The following is a 24,370-nucleotide window of genomic DNA, read 5'->3' as shown; positions in this document are numbered from 1 at the left end:
TTTGCAAATCCCCATGCACACACTAGAAACCTGGCCAATGGGAAACAAGCTGGCTTAGAAACTCCCCCCTAATGTGCTGCTTTCCCCCCTTTGCATGCTGACATTTTTATTTTTAAAATGGGAACATTAAAAAAAAACAACCCACCACCTACAACCAGAGGTAATGCAAACCACTCTATGACCTCAGGATTCCAACACCTCACCTTCCTGCATATGTAAACCACAAAGTAAGACAACTCCATCCAACCCACAAAGAACAAAACAAAACTTCTCATATTCTGGCAGAACAGTGTGAAAAATGAACACAGATTGACAAAGACAGCCACAGTGTGCTCATCTTTCTAATGCGAAGCAGAGCTATAAAACAGGAACATTGTGTTCACTACCAAAACACATGGCATCAAAGGCACTTACATAGCGAAGCAAGGCTTCTTCCCCGAGAGCTCGCACCAAGCCTTTGGTGTCCATCTGGCCAAGTCTCAGCACATACAGTGGACGCCCATCTGAACAAAAAAAGAACAGCGGCAACTGTGGTTTTGCAAGGGCAACTAGAATGATCAGTGTTTGCTTGGCAACTTTGGTTTCTATGAAAGCAACTGTCGCTCCCTGGCTGCAAAGGAAATCTGACCTTTGGCACAGCTTAACTCCACCACCTCATTAGGAACTTGTATTAGCAAGAATCCTGGGGTGAAGGAGAGGGAGAAATACACTTTGTATGTTCTCATTAACGTTGTAGGAAACAGGATGATGCTGGCAACTTGGCACAAAGCTATAAAAAAATTAGGCTGCAGGACCAATTTAATGTATTGGTCAATATTATCTGAATGATTGCAGTTTCAGGCAGAACTGCCTTAGGAAAGCTTAACATTCCTACAGTCTGAGCTATTAATGGAATGCAGCTAGATGAAAGCCTAAAACTATTCTTTAACCCAAAGTGTGTGGCTTTGAGGATTGAATAAAATCTTTTATAAGTTTGTGAGAAAACTGTAGGAGCTTTAGTACTTGAAAGCAGAATACTTGGCATACACACAAAAAAGACAGAAGTTGCTGTAAGCCCCTTTAAAAATTTAGGTATTTCACTTAAAGCACAACTTGATGCAGTAAAGCATTATTATTTTTCCCCCACCATGAAGGCTAGTTTTTTTATTTTAAAAAATCAAGTTGAATTTCTCAGAATTCCAATATACATTATTGCCAGCTTTTATTCTTTGAAGCACAGCTTTCAGGGGCTGAGTAATTTTAACAGTGGCAATATTTTGTTTAAAACACTATCTTTAGCAGCAGAGATAACAGACACATGTCCTCGCTTGTTCCAACAAATGCACACTGTGTATGTCTTTTGGACGACGTTTCTGAAAACTATGCTTTCATGTCTTCAATCCTGCCCGAATGATGCTTGAAAAACAGCGTAGTGATTCAAAAGCATTTTGTTCCTACCTCTGCAGGAATGTTCAAGGGACATTTTAAAAATCTACAGAGAACCTTTCCTATGGCCCCTTTTGCTACACATACCAGCCAAAGTGAATAATGGGCTAACAACCTATGCTTACATAGGGCAGCAGGGCTACTCTACCTTTGTCATGGTGGTGCCAGCCTCCAGCATAGTAATCCTGAAGTACTTGAGGAGGGTTCCAAGTCTCCAGAATGTAGTCCACCTGGTGCTGCTTGCGCCACGTTAGGGACTGGCACATAATCTCTCTGGCTTTGTCAATGTTGAAATCTCTCGCACGCAGGAATCGTAAGATATGCTCATCTTTTGGGATCTGCAAACATCAGTGAAAGGGGGCTGAAAGTTACAAACCAGCTGATTCCAAAGTTATCTAAACGGTGGAGGTGAATTTCATTTGCTACAGAGCAATATCCATTTTACACCCTCGGAGCAGAAAACTGGGGCAGCTGCCTTAATTGCTTAGATTTAAATCTACTCTGCATAAATAACTTGTTCTAGTATTTACATTACTGTTTACACCCAGCTTTCGAGGCAAATTGCCAACCCAAGGTGGCTTATGGCATCTTTGATAAAACAATAGTGTTAGGTATTGCATGCTCTTTAGAAGGTTCACATGAGTCAAAGGAAGTTTCTCTTAGATGAGGCCGTCCCCATCCCTTTCACTCACGGAGAACCAGGAAGACACCAGCAGTAGAGAACTAAAGAAGAAAAATAGCTATTGCCCACGAATACAGGTTATAGCAGAGCTTTCCAAACTTTTCATGTTGGTAACACACTTTTTAGACATGCATCATTTCGTGACACAGCAATTTAGTTTTAATAGCAAACCAGAGGTTAAAGTAATCCCTTTCCCTGGGAGGAACATGAGGAGTGTTCATGCGACACACCTACACACTGCAGCCGACACACAGTTTGGATTACAGCATCTCCACTTAGGTCTTTACATCATGGTTGCAGGGATACAAGCATCAAGAGAACAGCAAAGAAAACTACTGAAGCCCTCTCTACAAATTCCATGAAATTTGGATGAGAAAAGATGGAGAAAGCAGGAAATAGTAAAACGGGGTGGTTGTATGTTTTCTGCTATAGTATAGCTGTTAGACTTTTAGCAATTAACAGGAGGCAATCAGTAAAAGAAAGAGGCTTGTATACACACACACACACACGCATACAAACACAAAAATAGGATTAAAAATCTGAATGAGATTCCCAATAGCACTTGTCAGTTTACCCCCTTTTGTGGACAATGACCACAGCACAGCACACTTTGCCATTCACAGCATTGCTGTTCATGTGCCCCAAGAGGGGAAAAAAGCAAGCTGGGAAGTTTTTGAACGCTTTGTAAGAAAACTGTTTGTTATTCCTTTGCTCTAGCTATGTTAAACTATAACTGACTTACAATGCCATCCTGAAAAACATTACTTTATGCCACCTCCAAGCAGACCAGAGTTAAAACCTGTGTTAAAGAGATGAACAGCTAGAGCGAGGCGTGAGAAAATAGCAAATCAAAGCTGTGAGGAGATTTTTGTTCAAAAAAATCAGATGGAAATGTCATCAATTCTTTAGTTTAATCCACAGAAAAATGGGTACAATCAGGCAAGACATTTAAGAGACGAGAAGGGAAATGGCAAAGACTCAAGGGTTTTGCAGTGAACTGGATAACAGAGTTAAGCCGGGATACATCTGCATTGAAGATCAAGCAACTATGTAAATATTGGGAAAGTAATTAAGGAGATTTTGCTTATATGGCAGATAGCATAAAAATAAGCAGGTTTGAAAGAAAGAGCACTACTACTTACAAATCCGGAACAAAATACAGCCCAGATTTTGAAAAATATAATCAACTTTTGGCCTCTACATCAAAAAATTACTTAAGAGTGGTGAGAGGTAATGCTTGAAGCATCCTTTTATTTTACTGCTAATGGAGCCAAATTAAATCAGACATTCTAGATGCTAACATGACATAATCATGATGAAAAAGTGATTTAAACTGAGCTTCTGCCCTATAGCTCCGAAGATAGTATTAGGCTAGAGAAAATGACCATGTCTAAAACTTGGATGGAAACTGGAAGCTGTAGAAGTGAACAAGCTGACTTACGATAGAAGGAAAGTGCAAGGAAGAAACTTAAGGAAACGCAAAAAGCACAGGCCGGTGTGAATAAACCACCACATTGGGGAGCAGAGGGGCACAGAAACTTTGCAAGCTGGTGAGGCGGGGGGTGGGGGATGCTACTTTGATTTTGAAAACAAATGATGGAAAGTTAGAATGAACCACAATCCATTTTAAGTAGCACATCCACACCAAGAGATCATGGCACAATGTGGCTTCTAATGTGAAGCTGGAAGCTTTGGATTCAAGTTGAGTTTAGCTAGGTACTTACTATGTGAGAAGCTCCCTTCAAACATAGGGTAGCTTTGTGTGCTATACAGCAACAAATACGTATTTACCACTAGTGGGGTACATTCCTTGAGCAGTCACAGCTATTCACAATTCGCTGGATCATGTTGTGCCCATCTCTTTCTTATGCGAAGTTTTCTCCCTAAACTTCAGACTTAGAACTGAAGCTAACTTTTATTTTAAATAGCTCACTCTTGAAGTACTTGCTGTGGAAGGCGGGGAGAACAAAACAGGAATTTGGAATTTGGCTGTTGCAGTATTGCAGGAAAGATGTATTTGCATGTCCAACTGGCCTTTAGCTTTTATGCTAGTCATATAATCTCAGTGCAACATTCCATGAATTACGGACCACCTGCCCAAGTGTGCAGTCTTGCATGCTTTCAAACTATCTATGCTGTGAGAAAGGCATGGCAGTGGTTAACGGAGGAATGTCGTTAACAGGAGCCTCCTTGCAAGGAACTAAATCAATCTCCAAGCAGGACACAGTAAAACTGGTTTATTTGTTGACATTTCAATTTTATGCTTCTACAATACATAACCTTTAGCATATATGAAAGGATATCTAGGCTACCAAGCCAAAGCTTTTTCTTCTTTAAGTATAAAAGCATCTGGTCTCTGCACTCTGGGAAGTAGATTTAAAGATTAGACTTTACAGCACACAGAAAAACTAAAAGGTATCAGGTTCAAACTAGTTCAAGGCCATCTTATGTAAAAATGTCCATTCCCTTGGATGGATTATTGACATGCTGCCAGACCATCTTGCATGCTGTGCACTTTTCCGATGAACGGGAAGTCAAGCAGGCAGACAGATACTTACTTTGCCTTTGTGCGTTTCCTGGAGCCACTGCCGAAGCCTGATGAGGCAGCTTTCCTGAAGTGGTGTCAAATCTCCCAAATACCTCTTGATGTAGTCTGCATCCAGCTTGTCTGAAACCATTATTTACACAAATGCTATTAAAATCAATGATTGCTGGATCAATTAACAAATGGCTTTCACTATACATTCTTCAAGTTGAAGCTCTGGCTTGCCCCTTTGCAGAGCAAGCTGCCATTTTTAATACATAGTTTGAAAAGAATGAAATGCTACTAGCTGAGCTGTTTTTCTTCCACCAGCTCCAGCTAGGCATCACCCTAGTCAATACTGGGTGCCTTTCCCCCACTCAAAGTTTCTGTTAATAAAATGCAACCTACAGATTTTTTATCTGAAAACATATCAGTGTAGTTGTTTGTGCTATTTATGCTGTGCGGCTAAAATCATGAAGTTTGGCTACAGAAATTGAAGAAGTTCAGCATAGAAATAGAGATTCACCAACTCCTTGCTTAAACTATAGCTGTTATATTAATGGAGAGGCACAAAATAACCCCAAAAGGCAGACAGGGGAAGCAAATAACGCACCATCGGGTGTTCCAGCTGTGGGCTCTGATGCATTGTTGCAATTGTTGATTTCCTTAGAGCTGAGTCCCTCCTTGGTGGCAGTTTCAGGTATGTTGATTGGAGGGGACAGTGGCCGCCTTACATGAGATGCACCACGTTCAAACGTAAATTTAGCCGGGGGACTCCAACGAGGAATATAATTAATTCCCTCCTCTTCTAGCTGATTCAAGTAGTACTCGATTATTTCTTTGCCCTTTGAAAGCAAGGCAATTCTTTAGTCAATGCACTTCTCTTTGGGCATACGTTTTCAGAGGAAATTGCACTATTAGTTCTTCCTTATGTAAAACAAGATGTACTCTAAGAAAGTGAGAGCCCCACTACATGCTTGTACATTTCAGCACCACACACACACACCCCAGAGCATGAACTAGTTTAGAAAAGAATGAACCTATTTCCATGGTTCTCAAAAGATACACCAACTCAAAGTCACAAGGAGACCTAGGGCAATGCATTTGCCCACCGACTGCTTTTCAGCCAAGCATGGATACGGTTGGTCTGGGAAGCATGGAGCTCCCACTTTTGACAAAGGCAATTGAGCACCTCCTCTACAGACAGGGCACAATAAGCTAGGCAACCTCCTATTTTTGACAAGTTGTTTTATTCTTGTAGGGAAACTTCTAAAGTCGCATGGTGTTTGGCACAGTATGATTTAAAGTACTGCCTATCCAAGCCATGCTTGCAGTTGGGCAACTGCCTCTAGGGAGATTTTTTAAAAAGCAGCATCTTTATTTACTTTGTTATAACAAAGAGTTTAAGCACCTATGACGCATTCCAGGAACCGCATAATCAATTGTCAAATCACAAAGTCAGTGCACACGCAGGCTCCTCTATTTGCAACATGAGCAGATTAATCAATATTGTCTAAATAAGAATGCGCCATTCATAGAGGACAAGAGCAGCCACCAATAAAGCCGAACCTGGCCGGACAAATCCCAAATGGGCTCAAAATCACTCCAGCTGCAATATCGAGAGCCAGCAGGCCAAGGAGTTGCAAACTTGAAAGCTCACCTTTTTAATATTGCTGGTGTATTGTTTCATGGCAATCTTTTCTACTGTGCTTTCAAATCCAAAGAAAGATTTAATATCAAGGCTTGCAGACTGCTCAAAACATGTCCAGTCTTCATTGTCTGGATGCACCTGGGGTGTTGAGAAACAAAAGGTTGGCACATAGTGTGAGAAATCTGATCAAGTATCACAAGAAATTCTGAAGTACAGCATACAATGTTCTTTTTTAGTGCAACCAACTGGCATGCTCACCAATGCACAACACAACTAAGCTTTAGTTTAAAGCTGCACCACTATGCAATGTAAACCACAGTGGCTTAAGACTGCAAATGTACTTTGGTCAAGGACTTAGGTTTTAAAATAGTAATCGACCTAAGTGGGCTCTGTAAAGCTCATGTTTATGAGTTTTCAGTTCTCTTGGTTTTTAGTCCCATTTCAAGATCCAAAAAGGTAAGACACATGTGTAATCCCTGCATTTCAGCAGAACTATTCCAAGTATTCACATTCAAGTTATTGGTGCAACTCTTTGCTAGTTTCTCAACGTGGCTTCCACCATCACAGAAGTCAACTTTTCTCAATTCCTGTCACAAATCACACAAGTCATCCTGAAAACTGCCACAGAGAAAGGAATTGCTGTGTATTGTCTAACTCAAGGCATAAGGAATTTAACAGCCTGTTCCTGTGCAGAGGTAGGCATTCCTACATTCACTGGAGTTTATTAATTAGGTTAATATAACTCTGCATATGGCAAGGCTGAAAGCAGAGATCTGGCACATTTAACTTGGGCAGGCAACTCCTGTACTTTGCTAAATTAATTCTACTTGGAAAATTATGACTAATTATGGTGGATGCCTTCAAAGTAATTCTAGAGGAATATTAAATGTTTGGAATTAGCAGCCAGAATTAAAATTGAGTTTTAGTATTCAAACTGCCACACACTACTCCTATTTCTTCTTAGCAGCTAAGAGTTTTTATGGCTGCTGCGATGTTGTCACCTCTCTGAAGAGAAGCAGCAGCCTAAAACCCCCTTATCATTGAAGAAATTAAATTGCTAGCTCTAGATTTTTCAGCTCTTTAAAAGAAGGAAAAAAAGCAGACAGTGAACATAGGCTTGATTTATATGCCTATTTCCCCTGGTATTTAGATTTTCCTGTTGGCAAGAATGTGGAAACTTATGCATGCAACAGAGTTCTTTACCTTGCTTTGATTGTCTGCTTTTCCTAAAAAAATAAATCATGGCTGTCTGCAAGATTAAAAGACACTGGGACAAGAACTTGTCAGCTCACCTGCATCATATCCTATGCCCTGGCACTGACATACTATCAAGTAGGAGTCTGAACACCTGCTAGCACCCGTGCAGACTTAAATCAGAATGAAAATGAAGTGTTCTGAACACATGCCAGTCCTAACATATTCAATATGTTTGTGCTGCCTGAGCACAGAATGTTAAATATGACTAGATCTGATATTTCAGTGTTGTGGGATTCTGTCCAAGTTACCCAGCTCAAACATGCCAGCTAAATATGTGCAGCATTAAACTTTCTTATTGAAGGAAAAGCCAAAGTGCAAACCTCCACTGAAGGCTTAAACCACACCAACCTGCCTTGACTCACCGTGTAACAGCAGTGTTCATTAATGACGACCCTATTTGAGAAAGTCTCATTGTGGGCCTCTATGTGCAAAGTGCGGTCTCTTCTGTTCAGTGAGTTCTTCTGGATGAAGTAAACATAATCAACCCCTGCAATCTGAGAGAAGGGAAGAGGCAAAGTTAAACTGGAGTAGCAGCAGCCTTGTAGACAGCTATTCAGGCCAACCATTGTTATTCAGTTACCTTTTTCAGGAGCCGTGGTGCATCTACGTCCAGTTTACAGCGCCTTTCAATTATGTGGATGGCCTTGTCCTCGCTCTTGAATTCGTTCACAGTATCACTGCCTACAAACATGGGAATGAGGGGGCAAGTAGGAAACCTTTTTTCGTAAGCCTGTGAAAGAAAGGAAGATCAAATGTCAAAGCTCCGTTACAAGGCTGATCACGACCCGTTGCATTTTCTTCAAGTTGTTAAAATAATTAAAGGATGATGATTTGTGCATTTCAAGTATCTACCAACAACAGTATGTGGCACTAGCAGGCTCGGAGTCTAATTTTCACTCCTTGTGAAAGCTCTCCAGGCGACTCTCGAAAGTACTTCCCCAGAGGCTAGTAAAGACTTTCAAGGTCTGTTCCTTGCAATAATAGCTCTCCCCAAGCACAATAGCTACATTCATGTAATGACTGCAATGTGCCATTACCAGACTATACTTGTGCCTAAGAACTTAATGCTTTTTATTAAGTTACTCACACAGCAATGTCCTCAGTTCAGCTAAATAAATAACATGGTCACAGCATCCATAAACCTTTGAAACGCCCCCAAAATGGTACTGCATTTCAAGAAAAACCCAGAAAACTCCAAAAGACAAACTCTACGGGTTGGAATCCCTTCGAATCCCTGAACACAGACTGACAAACTGTTTTGCATTCCCTATTCTCAGGGCCTCACTTGAAGCAGAGAGAACAGTTGTGTTGTGTACATGTATCCAATATTATTCTCCCATAATGCCCAATTACAGAATCAGGGCTTTTTGTCAGTTCCATTTTACTTTATTTCACAGTGGACTGTTTCATGGAGATGTCATGAGAAGAGATGGGGATTCTATGGGCTGGAAGAACAAACATGCAGCTGAAAACAACAGGGAAGGTGGCTGAATTGTTAAACTGATACCCTTTCCATCTCTCATGGCAACAAATTTACTCAAGAGAAACATGCATTCACCCTAAAGGAATAGATCTGAGAGGAATAAGAAAGTAGAAGCATTACTACCATTGCCTATAAGGGACGTAGAGTCTTAAAATGGCAGACTAGCTAGAATGGCCAGACTAGGGACCCAGCTGCGACAGCAGCGGCATGCAGGCATGATGTCCAGGGCACAGATTGATTTAGGCCTAGTTCTGACTTAGTTGGTTAAACAGTGTCCAGTTTGTACTGCTTCAGACTGCAAGTGGATGCTCCTCTGTACAAACACACACACAACTCCTGCACCTCTCTCTTCATATGCAAAGCTATAAGTCCATGAGAAAGGTTGAAAGCCTAGCACACAGAGCCCGCTAAGATACTAGTATTCAGCTGGGGGGAGTATTCAATCGTGAGAAGCCTACCAGCCATCTGAAGTGGCACAGCCCAGACACAGGTTTACCACAACAGCAACAAACTGAAGGTCACACTCAAATGAATTCTTAAATGCAGAAGTGAAATCCTAGCTCTTGTCCACTTCTGCAAGTAAAGAATCTCTGCTGCACTGAACCACATCAGTCTCTTGATCTCTCTCAAACACATGCCAATTTCTTCATTTTTCGTCAAAACTGGGTGGGTTTATTTACAGGGGTGGGAAACCTCCAGCCTGCGAGCCTTATTAGGCCCACCAGGCCTCCCCTTTTGGCCCAAGAGGCCATTTCTGACAGGACACACCCAGCTGCTCTATACTTCAGGTTGTATGATGTCAAAAACAGAGCAGGTAAAAACCTGACTTGGCTCAAAGGGGCCTATGAAGTGCTTTTCAAAGTGCTGTGTGAAATAACACTTTGAAGGGGGCTTTTGAAGACACAACAATCAACTATGGTCAATAGCTTGTGGTTTGTCTTGGGCTTAGACAAAATGTTAAACCAAACCAAGATTTAGAGCAGCAGCAAAGTGGTTGCCATCTTCTCTCCTGGAACCTGTGCAGTTGCTTCTTCATGCTAGGCTGTGCTATACAGCTATAGTGCAAGTGCTGGCTGGTGCTGATGGAAATTGTAGTCCAAAACACCTGGAGGACACCAAGTTGGTGAAAGCTGGCCTAAACTAATTCAATGTCACCACAAAGCACTCAGCATTCAGGAAAGTTTTTCCGTGCAAATGAGGAAACAGTCTGATCATCAAATATCAATATTTACACTCTTATCTACTGAACACAGGAATTTCGTTTTCACCTGATATTAGCCATGAGCATAAAATCAACACCCTGCCCACTAGGACTGAGAAACGGTTATTTTCTTTAACTTGCCCAAGTTATGTAGCTTAATGGAATTAAATAACTTCGTAGAATTAAATAACTCTATGAAGTTACTTATTATTTAAAAACCCCCTGCTAACTCAGTCCAAGGTGTCAGTTACCGAAAATGCTCAGCTTTTCTACTCCCAAATTTAACAGAGGAATGGGGGCGGGGCGGGGAGAGAGAATAATGGTATTCCAAGACCAAGCATAACTCTGGGCCAACTTATATAGTCAGCAGAAACAGGTGGGAATGCTTTCCTTGAGCTGTACCAGTGAAGGAGGGCAGCTGAATGTTGGAATGCTCTGCAGTGCACACATCACACACACAAACACACATGCTGGGGGAGGGAGGGAGTGAAGCACATGCCATAGAAAAATAGCATGTGCAGAAAGTTCATTTGGTGGAGAACATTCAAATATGAAGTACACCCAAAGCCTTCATAAACTTGCAGCCTTGACGCAATGCAGTCCACAAAAAGCATTCTGCTAACTGGATAGCCTCTATTTCTATCTGCATGTTCCATGGCAAAATAATGCAAAACTGGAGGTGTGAACTTGGTCTGAACTGATTTAATCTGGCAGTTCATCAAGACTGCCAACATACGGAGTCATCTGGTTCAATGGATATTGTGAGTCTGACTATGAGATTTGAGTTCAAATCCTTAGTCTGTCATAAATTCACTCAGGAGGCTTTTGACAAATCACTGTTTCCCAAAATACACATGAGTTGTTGAAAGTCTAATGCTGCTTCCATATCAAATCCACTTCCACGGCAATGATCTGTCTCAAGATTCTGCAGTATGACTATGTTGTCTTCAGCCATCTATATACAGTGGTACCTCGGGTTAAGTACTTAATTCGTTCCGGAGGTCCGTACTTAACCTGAAACTGTTCTTAACCTGAAGCACCACTTTAGCTAATCGGGCCTCCTGCTGCCGCTGCGCCACCGCTACACAATTTCTGTTCTCACCCTGAAGCAAAGTTCTTAACCCGAGGTAATATTTCTGGGTTAGCAGAGTCTGTAACCTGAAGTGTATGTAACCTGAAGTGTATGTAACCCGAGGTACCACTGTAACTGTCTCAACTTATATAACACTCTCCAAATGCTTGATGAATCCACCCCAATGCCTTAACAAAATCCTGCATTCACATGTCATGCTGGCCCCGCTACACATACCATAAAAAATAGCATTTTAACAGTATTTTTCTTGCATTCAAGACACCAAGGAGGTTGTTTGTGCACCCATTTAAGTCACCTTAATTTTGGCAGGAGCAATGAGTTTCCAAATATCACCCAAAATAGGTAAGCTCAGACAATCAAGCACCATGATTTGAAAACAAATTCTGCTTCTGAACAGGATTACAAGAGAAATAAGCTCCGCAGCAGAATCTACTTACATAATGTATTTTGCATTATTTCCACATAGAGCCTAACTGCTGCTCTTGCTTGCACTCAACATTCCTGTGAATCAGTATCTGAAGGAAGCTTATTAAATTCATTTAAATGTTGCTTTTTCTGTGCCCTTACCATTCACTCTTAAAACCCTAGGTTCTAGGATTATAGTGCTGATCACATTTTGTTCAGTGCCCCAAATGTAGCTGAAAAGCAGAATCAAAGGCTATTATAGTTTGTATTTAAAGAGGAAATGGCATCTTTTTTCAAAGCTGGCTTTGAACCTCTGAAGGTGCAAAGCACATGAATACCCCATCATACTTATTATGTGACTCAAAAGGAAGCAGATGGATTATGAAAAGAACAAAACTAGATCACTACAACAAGACTGGGCAGGTAAACTAAATACATTGTAGAGCATGAGGAACTTAGGAGACCAAATGCTTTCTCTTACTCTCAGCTTAAAAGAATTGTGCATGAAGAGTAAGCACGATGTGTACGAATGACTGTAATTATAATTGTGCAAAGAATTCATTCTAGTTCAGACGACTGGAGAAAGTGAGCCTAAGCTTGGATATGAAAATGGTAACATATTTTTAGCTTTCACAATTCAAAAATATATATTGAAATAGGTGGTGTGCATTGTAGCTGTCTTGCAACAAGCTGATGCCTCAACACAAACTTCGTAGTTTCTGGTAACTATTAATATTTTATTAGCCTGTAATTGCTCCATGTTAGTAGACATTTTGTTCAACACCAAGGACGACATCTAGATCTGGAAATATTGGCCTAATCAGTATTACTAGTTTCTACTTTGCTCTATGGCTATAAAATTTTAAGTGCATGATTTTGGTTGATGGTGGTGTTCTAAACACAGCCATGCTTAGAACTCTTCAGTGAAAATCTGATTACAACAGACATTCTCTATTTCTTTCAAGACATTCAGCAGCTAGACTTCCCTCATATGATCTGTGCACAGTCAACGGCTGCACCATTTCATTTTCCCAGAGCGATTGGTATGCTGGGAAATGACAGAGCCCGTCACCAGCTGAGACAGTGGAGAAGAGCTTCCGACACCACCCTCCCCTAGCTCAAAATCTCAGCTCAACCCATGACAATGCAGAGGGTTGCTTAGCAACTATAAGATTTGAAATAAATTTTGGTTGAAAGGGTAGCTTAGCTATTTATATGCTGATCTGAACTTGCACAGCTTCAGGTCTCATTTGGGTGAATTTTAGAAGGCTTTCTAGTAACAATGTATCAGTGAAGCCCAGCATTAAAAGGTTGCCTGTCGCCTTACTGGGCTATGCTAAATCCATCACAAAATTCTAAGCGGCTGGAATGTTTTAATTAACTCGTTTCCTTGTTCTTAAGACGTCAAGTAATCATTGAAGCCTGAGCTTTTGTGGGGTGAGCAAAATTTTCTAACTCAGAATGCATGGCTCAGTGGCTGGAACATTGGTTAAGGGTCTCAGATACTGAAGCTTTGCAATTTTGTGCAAACCACCCCCATCCCTTAGATACAATTTTCCACATGCTGAGTAGGTCACACAGCAGAGCTGACTTTGGCAGCCAACCTGGAGTTCAATGAAATGGCAGTTTGAAGAAACTGCACTCACAATGAACCTGAATTTGTTCCAAGGGCATAGATCTATGCATACGGATACCACCACCTCATTCTACACACCATGTCCATTCCCCAAATAAATATTTAAGACCAAAAACGTCTTCTGGTCTCCCAGGTTCAATTAGCAGGACCTAACTCAGAGAATACTGCCACGATTCCAGACACAGCTGCTACAGTGTGGTCTACACCAGTTAAATCTCGATTAGCTCACTGCAGTAATGGAATTTCAGGAGAATCCTGCGCAACAAGGTACAGACCACCGGCATGGCAGCTGTGATCTTTTGTTCTCCAGTTATGCAATTGTTCTGCAATTATGTTTATTTCTTCCACTGCTACAGGCTACTCACAAAACTGGAATAGCAAGCTTCTCCTTCACTCAGCAACAAAACCCTGAATTGTCTGTCAATAGCAAAGACTGTGATAAAGTGCAAATGGCAGGGGAGTTTGCAGTGTCCTCTTACTGAAAATGATGGCACATTAGGCAGGCTTATAAGGGGAATGGAGGGGTGGCGTGCTATGTTAACAGGTTCCCTTATGCTGATGCTATGCCTTTCACAAATGCTACAAGACAGGAAAGTCAGGCATTTCCCCTATAAGGCAAACAGATGTCTGCAAGGAAGTCACAAGGCAACGGGGCTCCATATAGCCAAAACCCACATATAAGGATATAACACCAGCTGCATTCACTTGCTTGGCAGCATACACATAAAACCACCACCAGTGATAATCAAATAATGAAGACTTCCTCCAGAGGTACTAACAGCAGAATATAAACACTGGAATACAGGTGGACATATGGATCAGTGTTAGAAACTCAGATATGTATGCTAGGCGCCAAATCACTCCTTAAACCGAGGTTACAGTCGCCAAAACAGAATGCCTAGTTGCCATTTTTGGGCCTGATGGTCATATTTTTCAAATGAGGAACTTACTGTGATTGATAATCAGATAAACATCTGGCTAGTTCAGATGACAACCTTGAGCTAGGTTAAGAGCTTTGAGAATTTAAACAAGAAAAGTCACTTGATCCAGGGATAGTCCACTTTTTCTTAATGGTGACTGCTCTTCCTCAGGCTGCACAAAAAAAGCAATTTGGTTCCCAAAATTCATTCTGACTGTGCAGAAAAAAAATATAACTGGTAGAATTCTACAGTGTGGGGAATTAGTGTGTGAAAACAGTCCAGATCCAATGATCCCCAGATGGTGGAGATGTCAAGTGCCATCCTGGCACCCAAGCATCTTCACTTGATCGAAACTGGTTGAAAGCCTGGTGCAAAATGTGCCTGGCTAATTTCGATGGTGTTTTTGCCTTATGTAGGGTGGTAGTCAGCTAAATTTTACTCAGAGTAGACCTAATGAAATTAATGGGCCTTACTTAGTCATAGTCACTGATTTCAATGGATTTGCTCAGAGTAAAGCTTAGCAGAATATCGCCCATAATTTGTGATTCAGTACAGAAGTCATACCATTAACCACAGCAGTAGCCAAGGCAGTACAGGAGTCAAAATGTGATATATACACTCCAACTATCATTGGAAAACAGTTGTGAACACTAGGCTTTGTAGGGGTAGGCTACCTAAACTCACAAGTAAATGCAAAAATGCAGTGCTAGGAGTCAGTCTCCTTACAAAAATGTAAATTATGGTTTAGATTCAACTAACAAGCCCTGCCAGCCAAACTTGCATAAGGACTTCCACTAGTGCAACAAGGCTTCTCTCCACATGGCGGGTGGAAGAATCCCTGGAACAGTGTGCAGGGGGAATGAGAGGACTGATTGCTCCATCAGACAAGCAGAAATGCTTGTGCTGATACAGAGATCTGCTGAGCATTGCACTACATTTAATTCCACTCTCAAAGTCTCAACATCAAAGAAGAACAGTGGAGAGTCTCTTTTGGAAAATGCTTTCCTGCTATGCCCCAACATCCTTTATAAACCCTCCTTTGACATTGCCTCTTCCTCCTTCCCCAGCTTTGGGAGTCCAACCAAACCACCCCAGGAAGTACTGACAAACAAGTTTACAATCAGCCACTCATATTAAAGTCAAATTGTGACAACAGCAGCACCTGCAGTTTACAGACCATGAACTACCACCACAAAGCACACAGGAAGAACTGCGAAGTTGACAACTAAATTCTGACAAGTTGCAGAACAGAAAGTGTATACACAAAAACAAAGGGTATTTTTCAGTACACATATTTAGAAAACACCCTCAAGAGGGAGGAAGACCTACTGGCAGAACTTAGGTTCTTGGAACTAAACCCAAGGCTGATGTCACTCACATTTTCCAGCAAGTGGAGAAACACAATAAGTTTTGGAAAAGTAAGCAATTCTGTCAGGAAACTCACTGCTTGCTCTCCTATTGTGGCCCGAGCATATCTAAATTCCATGACATTTGTTCCCACAGTGTTGTGGGAGACAAGAGGCTACAAATACAATAAATGTGCCCTTTTTGATCACACAGGGTTATGTATCACAGTATTATCGAAGCAAAAGCATAACATCAATGCCTGCTGCTGTATTAAACCACAACACATGTTCAGAAAAGCCACTACGTTTGGGTACCTTGAGAGCAATGATAGGTGGGACAAGTACAGTGGTACCTCGAGTTACAGACACTTCAGGTTACAGGCGCTTCAGGTTACAGACTCCACTAACCCAGAAATAGTACCTTTGCTTCAGGATAAGAACAGAAATCGTGCAGCAGAGGCGTGGCAGCAGCAGGAGGCCCCATTAGCTAAAGTGGTACCTCAGGTTAAGAACAGTTTCAGGTTAAGAACGTACCTCCAGAACAAATTAAGTTCTCAACCCGAGGTACCACTGTAATTCGAGTTCTGTCTCACATCCTTCTGCTACTTTCCAGAAGGTCAAAATTGAGACTGAGGAGGAAGCTGACAGCCACGGCCACCTCTTGAGCTGATTGTAAGTTAGATGGCAGGCAGGAGGGATGACTGGGGGCGGAATGTGATTGGTGGGGCAGTGCCCCATTCACCCTAATGGAACAGTCTCCACTGGCCCGCAGATTCTCAGGAATCCATCTGTGCTTTTGAAACCCCTGATTTCCTATTCAGGTGCCAGAAACAGCCACAGTTTCATTTTGTGCTACATTTCTTGGTTATTTTTTTATATAGACTGAAATAGGGGTAGTGAATCTTCAAAACCTAAGCATCAAGACAGGTTGATGCTAACCCCCAACCATACTTTTCAGCAAATACTTTCCAGAGGGACAGACATCGGCAAAAAGGCTACAAGCCACTAAAACCCAATCCACAATGCAATAACCAGCCTCTCCCTTAATTCATAGGAGTATAGTACAAAAACAGAGTTAAGTTCCCCACAATTTCTTTGGCTGTTAATAGAGGAACAGAAACTCCTGCATTTTACTTAAGCTTTCTTAAGAGTTCTTTTTATGTAATCACTTACTGTAAAATAATGCTTTAAATCTGCCATTTAAATAAGTCAAATAGGAAGAATGCCCTGAAATAAGAATAAGGAGGAGTGTAACAGATACAAAATCCAAACACACTCTAATTCTTCAAGTCACAGGATTCCAAGGCTAAATTCTAGAGACAAGGCTTTTAAAAAGTTGTCTGATTTCTATACTGCTTCCATTTTACTTTGCTGTGCCTGGAGCCATACGTGCATAAAACTTAGCATGCTTAATAGTCTTAAAAACAAAACTACACACAATATTTGTAATTTGAGAAGTCACTTTTCTCATTTTAACAGCCAACTGTAATCTTCAGGTAACTAGCAATGTGGTTCTCTGCATGTCAGCCTAACATTACACTAAAGCTGCAATTCCACACCCACTTACATAGGAGTAAGCCACAATGAACTCAGTGGGACTTACTTCTGAGCAGCCTGTATAGGATTCTGCTGCAAATAAAGGCTGCACTCAGGAAAGCACATATGCAGCTTTAAAAGAGATGTAAATAAGGTCTCCGCTTTGCAAAGAACTTCTGTCTCACAGCTAGTCTCCTCTTCTCCAAACCCTCAACAATCCTGCCAAGATCAAGTGCAGCCACAAGCCTAAGCATACTAAACTCAATAAATGTCTCATTATTTTTCATTATGACAATCTTATAAAAGCCAAAACTACTATTACCAGCATTACAGAGGCAACAGACCAACAGAACTGAACTCCAAGCCAATATTTATGGTGTCTGCCAGTCAAAGACATTTGCTGATTTTTTAGCAACTCTTGACAATAAAAGCTTGCATCCATCTTCAGCATCAATAAAACTGATTAAAATCTATGTAGGCCAATCCTGCTCTACTGGTTTCTGGCTAGGCCACACTTCTCCCCTACCAGAGATAAGAATCAATATAGTTAGCATTGTGAACCATGAAGTAAAGAAACTTTTTAAAGGTTTCCTAATTACATGCAACAATTTCCCTTTCTGAAATCTAATTCCACTGAAAAGGCTTTTGCTTGAAGGAAGAGAACAGCGCAAAGGAATTACACCACCTTCTCTTTCAGTTTCCTTCTCAAAAAACATTCCTACTCCACCCTCATTGTTATCAAGCCCTGACCAACTTTGGCTGCAACTCATCAGGACAAAGATGACGTTGTTTAGTGTGTTCACTTAATCTAGAACTGTGTTGCTATACACATATTTGCAGGACTGAGCTCAGGGGGTCTAGTTTTTAAAGTAAATCACTTAGTTGCATTACAGGGGCATTTTATAAAGCACCCCTTCAGCCAAATTCTCGTTTTAAGTGTATCTTTTTGAAATGTATCTGCTGTTCAGAGCTCAGTAGGTTATATATTCCAAGCTTGAACAAATCCATTAAACTGTTTGCACTGCTCATGCATAAAACCCATTTAAGCCAGCATTAAAAAGCTTGTTCTTGCTAGGTTTTGAAGATATTTGTAAACTTGGTTTCGTCTTCCTTTTCAACAGGCTGAACATTTTCACTGCAAATATGGGGGCTTCTAGGTATGATGCACAAATTATGTTTTACACAGCTAGAGCAGAACTCTACATACTTATTATTGCATACTTATTGCAAAGATGTTTGCAATATATGGCTAGTGGGCCATGAACAAACAAAGGCTTCAAAGTGAAGCCCAAAGCTTATATTTGAAACTGCTGAGAACTCTCATGTCTCCATCCTTCATAGACAAACCTCTGCCTTAAAACAGGAAGCAGAAGTACCAAAAATACACATTATTTTGCTTTGGTGCCTAGTGATTTCTAACATCACTTTATTTTTTTGAAGGTGGTGAGTAAAGACGTCTTTACTCACCAATAACAAGTCTCACCCTAGAAGGGTTCACATTGTTTGCTGCCAGTCCATTCCCATGAGGAATCTGGGAGGCGGAAGAAGGAAGGTTGGCCATTGTGTTAAGGAGATACCATTACCAGCTAAGATTTCTCAAGGACTTCTGAACAAGGGAGAGGATACTTAGTAGAATTTCCTAGATCTAGGATACGGTTTCCTGAACCGAACCTTGTTTAAGCCCTTGTATAAAATGAGAAATAATAGCTCCTTCAGCATGTCCACAACCATGTACTTTTATCTGCAAACTTGCTAAAAGCATCAGCAGAACTTGACTGAACACATCTCTCTCATGTGGTCATCAGCACAATTTCTGACCTTAAGATGCATGCTCAGGGTTGAGACATATTGCCAACAAAACTGAAGTTCTATTAGCATGGTTGGGTTTTGTTCTGCTTTTATAAATCTTGCTGGCTTCTCCTATGCAAGCAACTTCCTACGAACACAAAAAATGATGGCTTCAGCTCTCTTTCTCACTTAACCAAAACCTAACTTCTTTTTCACCCATATTCCCATGAGTTATCATGCTATGCTCCGTTAGGATGTTTAGAAAATAAAATATAATGGTGGTAAGATTCCCCCCCCCCCCCCAGATCTCAACATTGCTTCAGACAAGGTGTGCATAGACAAGTCACAGGAATGCCCTTACAGCTGAAGAGACTTTAAGGAGGAAAATCAGATTAAATACATGCATTAATATCATCACTTAATACTGTCTTAATGTAGGCGTTCTTCTTCCTGCTCCTATACTTGTGCTGACGTCTCTCCGAGTCATAGGTATAAACAGTGCCAACTTGAACTGATCCTCTTTACCAGTGTTTCAAATATATCTTGGCCCTATAGTCAAAAGAAGTTGTTTTGCACAGCATGTCCTGGTGATCTGCTTAAAAGGCCACTGCCAACACCTTCAGGCTTGCTGTGCCTCCTACAACAAGTCTGTCGGAGTTCCTGCTAGGCTTCAAAGCAAGAGGTTTTTTAAAAGTTACAAATACGTATTTCACTCCTCCCTAAAGACATTGCTTATCTCAAGACTACACTAAGAAAAGATATGTGCAACATTGCAATCCCTAAACCATATGCTTCAGTGGCTTCAATTCAGACATCACATCAAACCATTGTATACCTAAGCAAAGTCTGAGAGCAAACCATAGTCTGATATATATTTAAAATACCATGGCTTTAGAGCTGCCTGACTGCTTTTGTTTTTCATCTAATCTAATCTCTAGATGCAACAGGCTCTGGAGACAGAGCAACAACCATAACTGTTGTTTATCAACTCACATATCATGCTAAAACTATAGCTAAGTTTCATTAATCATGGTTTGGTGTGGTGATGGAAATAATCCCATGAACTGCCTAATCTAGATGAACAGACAGCAAGAAACACAGAACATACTGTTCTAATTTCCCTCAGGTATTTGTTCCAGATCACCCGCTGAAACTTTTCAACCATCATATCCTGGAGCAAATGTGAAAGGCCTGCATAAATTATTTGTAACTGGAAATTGCCTTACATAGCACCCACTTCAGAGCAAAGATACCCCATGGCACTCAGTTTTTATTAACCAATGTTACCCACCCAAGCAGTTAAGTAATTTATTAACATATTATAAACTGATACTTACAGCCATAATTAACTCAAATGGCTTCTTATACACCCTCACGGGAGATTGGTATTTCTGCACCATGGTTGCACAGAGTTAGTACTATACAGATCTGGGAAGAGAACAAAAATAGTAGGAAATAAATGCATTTATTGACACTAATTTAAACAGTAACCATGGAGACTTTTTGCATGTTCCTTTTCATCACCAAAATTCCACATCCTGATGACATATGCAAGAAGATTTTGAGGACTGAGGACTCAAGGTCAATAATTTCTACTGGTGGTGCTACTATCAGAATACGTTCACAGTTGACCACGTGTTTAAAAAGGCAATAGCCAAGGTCATTACCATCATGGAATCTGAATAACTATACTAAGTCATAAATCAGTATCATTTACATGGGCTAAAATATGTGTTTTTGGGGTGCTTAATCTACTATTTTAAGAAACACATTTCAGGCTCAATTAATAATTTCACATTCAGAGGATGGCAGAACATCAGCAGAACACCCTGCACAGTTACTGATACAGACCAGGAAAAGGCATTACATCAGCAACCACAGGAAGTACAAAGCAATATTTGTACTACATATGTGTTTTCACTTCAGCCATGGCATTTCAAGGTTGTGGTCCTCACGGTTTTACATAAGCTTGAATACACTAATAAATGCATTTGAAATAATCAGTAGCCAAAAGGCAACTAGGAATGCAATCCTACACCCACATATTTCCAGTCACGTCTGCAAGACTCCCTGTATTATACTTGCACGTGCCAGTTCCTTCACATAATGGCACCTGGACCTTGGGAGGTACCAATTATGTATCTTAACTCCAAGAAGCTGAAAGTCAGAAAAGGATTTGTTCATCTCATCTCAATGGTGTAGGTTATGTTACTTGACAAGTGGCAAATAAAACCTTATAACAAGTTTCTATGCTATGTGCTACTTAAGCATATATTCAAGTAAGTTTCTCTGAAAAGGAAATTGGGGGGGGGGGGTACCTTCCAAAAATCCAGTATGTTCTCATACTAAAACTAGCAGATCTCTATAATGTGAACAATATATCCTCAGACTCAACTACTTTAACTGGAAAATGTAGCAGGCAACTTCTTTTTAAAAATGGGACAAGGTACATTGAATATAATGGGAAAAACTAGGTATAAGATTTTATCCTTACTTTCTCTATTGATTTTTCCCATTAAAGTGGCTCTGAACAACATCTGTTTTTAGCAAAAAGAGATCATAGAAAGTATGGAAATTATTCAGTATACCTAGAATAAGATTTTTGAATTAATATCTAAGAGTGACACGTTGCCAAACTGTAAATAAAAAACTGACTATTTTGAAATCTGAATGCAACATGGGCTAATTATTAAAATTTAGCTCAGTCTTTCCCCAAGACTCAGGGCTGGTCCCAATCATTTTAATACACAGGAAATATTTTAAAGTAACAAAAAGAACAAATAATGAATATTTCATTCTTATAAACACAATAAAGATTGTAAGTAGTAAAATAAATACCTTCCAAGCATACATTTTGTATATCTTTAGTTAATTTACTTCTGCACAAGCACACAGAAGCTGATGAAAAATGCAATGCTCTACAGATACTATAATTAATTGCCACTAGGGCACTTAGTAGGAACACCCTTAAGGAATTAATGGGACTGAATACTACAGGCTGGTGTGTATTGCTTAACAATCAAGACTTCTTATGCACACACACACAAGAATGTACACAAATATTGTGTACACAGCCAACATAAATGGGTGTTAGGAGGCCATTCTATTTATCATTTATTATTTGTCCTGCACCCATCTGACTGGGTTGTTCCAGCCAGTCTGGGTGGCTAGGACCAGTTTCTACAGCTACAGAAAAAAGTCTACAAATGGCTGCTTCTCCAAATTAGCTTCAGAATGCCAATGGAAGTTAATAGTCTCTTCCAAGATTCCAACAATAATTCTGTAAGCAGCTAAAGGGAAGAATGTTGGAGGAAGATCAACTTTCTGCAACACAGTGATCGGCTTGTCAGCAAGCCACCAAACCATTATTCTTAGGAAGCTAGAAAGACAAGAACTACATGAAAAGAAAAGTTTGGTCACAGGAATTTTGACACATCTAAGCAGAAAAACCCAATCCAAATAATGATGAAGTACAGGCTTGAAACAGTTTTCTTTCCTCTTTCTCACCACACTTGCAGTCTGCAAAGCAGTCGAAAGCAGAAACAGAAAAAGTCACCAAGTGTGACTAAGTTTAGGATCTATTTATTCTCAATTCATCTACCACAGACTCATAGAATTAAGTGACTTTAGTAAATTTAATAATCTCCTGTGCACTGTAGCCCCTTTCCAGAACTGAAGTTGAAAAGGCAAGTTTTAATGAGACAAACAACTTTCCCTAAACTTAAAAAAGAGGGGAAAGGGCTTAAGAACCACAGAAGAGAATCGGTGAGGAGGGAGGAAACTTTCCAAACATTTGGCCACTATCCATCTGAACTATTTGGAGGTAGGGAATTTTAGGAGCCAGCTAGGGAACAACTGCCTAACTTCAGAATAGGCAAGTAGAAGAATAGCATAGGGAACAGAAAGCCACAGTGGGGGAGTATGGTGGAGGCTGGAAGAGAAAGAAAGAAGTATTCTGGGGCAAAGCAAAGGGCACTCAAGTAAACAAAGCCTGAGTCTGGGGTTAATAAACTGAGAAGAAAATTAAAAGAGAGGAGGGAACAGCTGAGAGCTGCCAAGGGACAAAGGGGAGAGCCAAGGCTTTTAAGGACAAGCATGGGGAGAGATCAATGGGAAAGAAGCCAGAGAAAGACAGCAATGGCATATGCGGGAAAGCTGGAGGAGAGAATGTGAATGAGAATACGGGGAAGAGGTAGAATCTGGGTACCAGAAAGTGGTGGGTGGAAAGGAAGAGGCAGGCAAATAGAGGAAAGGATTGCGGAGGTAAGAGGTATGATGCACTGAGAATGCTGAAAGTCAGGTAGAAGTGGGAAGCCAGGAACAGGGAGGGAAATAAATAAATAAATAAATAAATAAATAAATAAATAAAAATAATAATAATAATAATAATAATAATAATAATAATAATAATAATATCCCGCCCATCTGGCTGGGTTGCACCAGCCACTTTGGGGCAGAGAGATGGGGGGGGTGAGATAATCCTCAAAAGAGGCATAAACCAGAGGAAGAGAGGGAAGTCGGGGGGGGGGGGGGGAGAGAGGATGGGACATGGCCAGAGGTGAAGAAGAGAGAAAAGGAGGCGCAGGGGGAGAGAGCATATTCGTGGACGGGGGGGGGCAGGCGGGGGAGAGGAGCACTGAGGGTGGGAGTCAAAGGGAACTGGCGGGGGGGGAGAGAAGGTGCTTAAAACGGGAACCGGGGTCGGCTAGTGGGGGTGAAGGTGGCCTCCTCAGGGAGGGGGCGGCGTGGGGGGAGCAGCCCGAGGAAGGCGCCGCTGTGTGCGGCAGCGGCGAGGGTAGCAGCCGAGCGGATGAAGGGGACCGGAGGGAGGGAGAAGCCGAGCGGCCAGGGACCCACCTTCTTCTTCTTCTATCGCCAAGGCCGGCTGGTCTCTTGTCTCATGTCGGCTCCCTGCTCGGCTCCCTCCTTCGGGTGTTGCTGCCCCCGCCGGTTCCGGAGGGGGAAGAGGAGGAGGAGGGAGGGGGGAACAGAGAGCGGAGACGGCCCGGCTCGTTGTTAGCCAGTGACGGAGCAGAGGAGGGGCCCGGCTGCCTTCCAACCCGTGCGCCTGCGCACTGTGAGGAGACGAGGGGACGCTCCACCCCGCCCCTGCACCTCCGTCTGCGCATGCTCCCAAGAGGCTCGCGCAGGGTGTGTGGAACGCTCAGAGCGAAGGCGCGCAGCTGTTTTTCGCAGCAAGTGGGGTCGTTTCTACCGTGTTGCTGTGGCAGCTGATTGCTATAGAGAACGCCGCTGAATGGGCGCAGTCGATCGAGCATGGCTTTCGTCCACCAGCAGAACACACGGAACATGGTGCAAAAATCGCACTTTTATCTGAATACCGTGCATCCTCCGAACCACAACTGGGATTGTTTCGGTTATAATATCCCCCCCCCCCTTTTTGTGCTGTCTCTGTACTCCGA

General features: G+C 41.4%; 1 protein-coding gene across 1 annotated transcript in view; it reads right to left on the bottom strand.

Moving 5' to 3' along the window:
- SEC14L1 (SEC14 like lipid binding 1) overlaps positions 1 to 24,033 on the bottom strand; it is a 34,699-nt gene extending 10,666 nt beyond the window's left edge. The window contains exons 1-9 of the mRNA XM_083725828.1: positions 23,805 to 24,033; positions 20,285 to 20,375; positions 8,120 to 8,269; positions 7,902 to 8,033; positions 6,292 to 6,420; positions 5,245 to 5,476; positions 4,666 to 4,775; positions 1,574 to 1,763; positions 415 to 503 (exon numbers count right to left, since the gene is read on the bottom strand). Of these exons, the coding sequence (XP_083581954.1) occupies positions 415 to 503; positions 1,574 to 1,763; positions 4,666 to 4,775; positions 5,245 to 5,476; positions 6,292 to 6,420; positions 7,902 to 8,033; positions 8,120 to 8,269; positions 20,285 to 20,347 (1,095 nt within the window). The 5' untranslated portion in view covers positions 20,348 to 20,375; positions 23,805 to 24,033. The remainder of the gene's footprint in view (positions 1 to 414; positions 504 to 1,573; positions 1,764 to 4,665; positions 4,776 to 5,244; positions 5,477 to 6,291; positions 6,421 to 7,901; positions 8,034 to 8,119; positions 8,270 to 20,284; positions 20,376 to 23,804) is intronic.
- Positions 24,034 to 24,370: the final 337 nt, after the last annotated feature.

Source organism: Podarcis gaigeae (genome assembly GCF_964106915.1).
Source record: "Podarcis gaigeae genome assembly, chromosome: 2".
In the NCBI taxonomy this organism is placed as follows: Eukaryota; Metazoa; Chordata; class Lepidosauria; order Squamata; family Lacertidae; genus Podarcis; species Podarcis gaigeae.
Note: the sequence above shows the minus strand (reverse complement) of the source record. Positions and strands in the feature narration are given on the sequence as shown.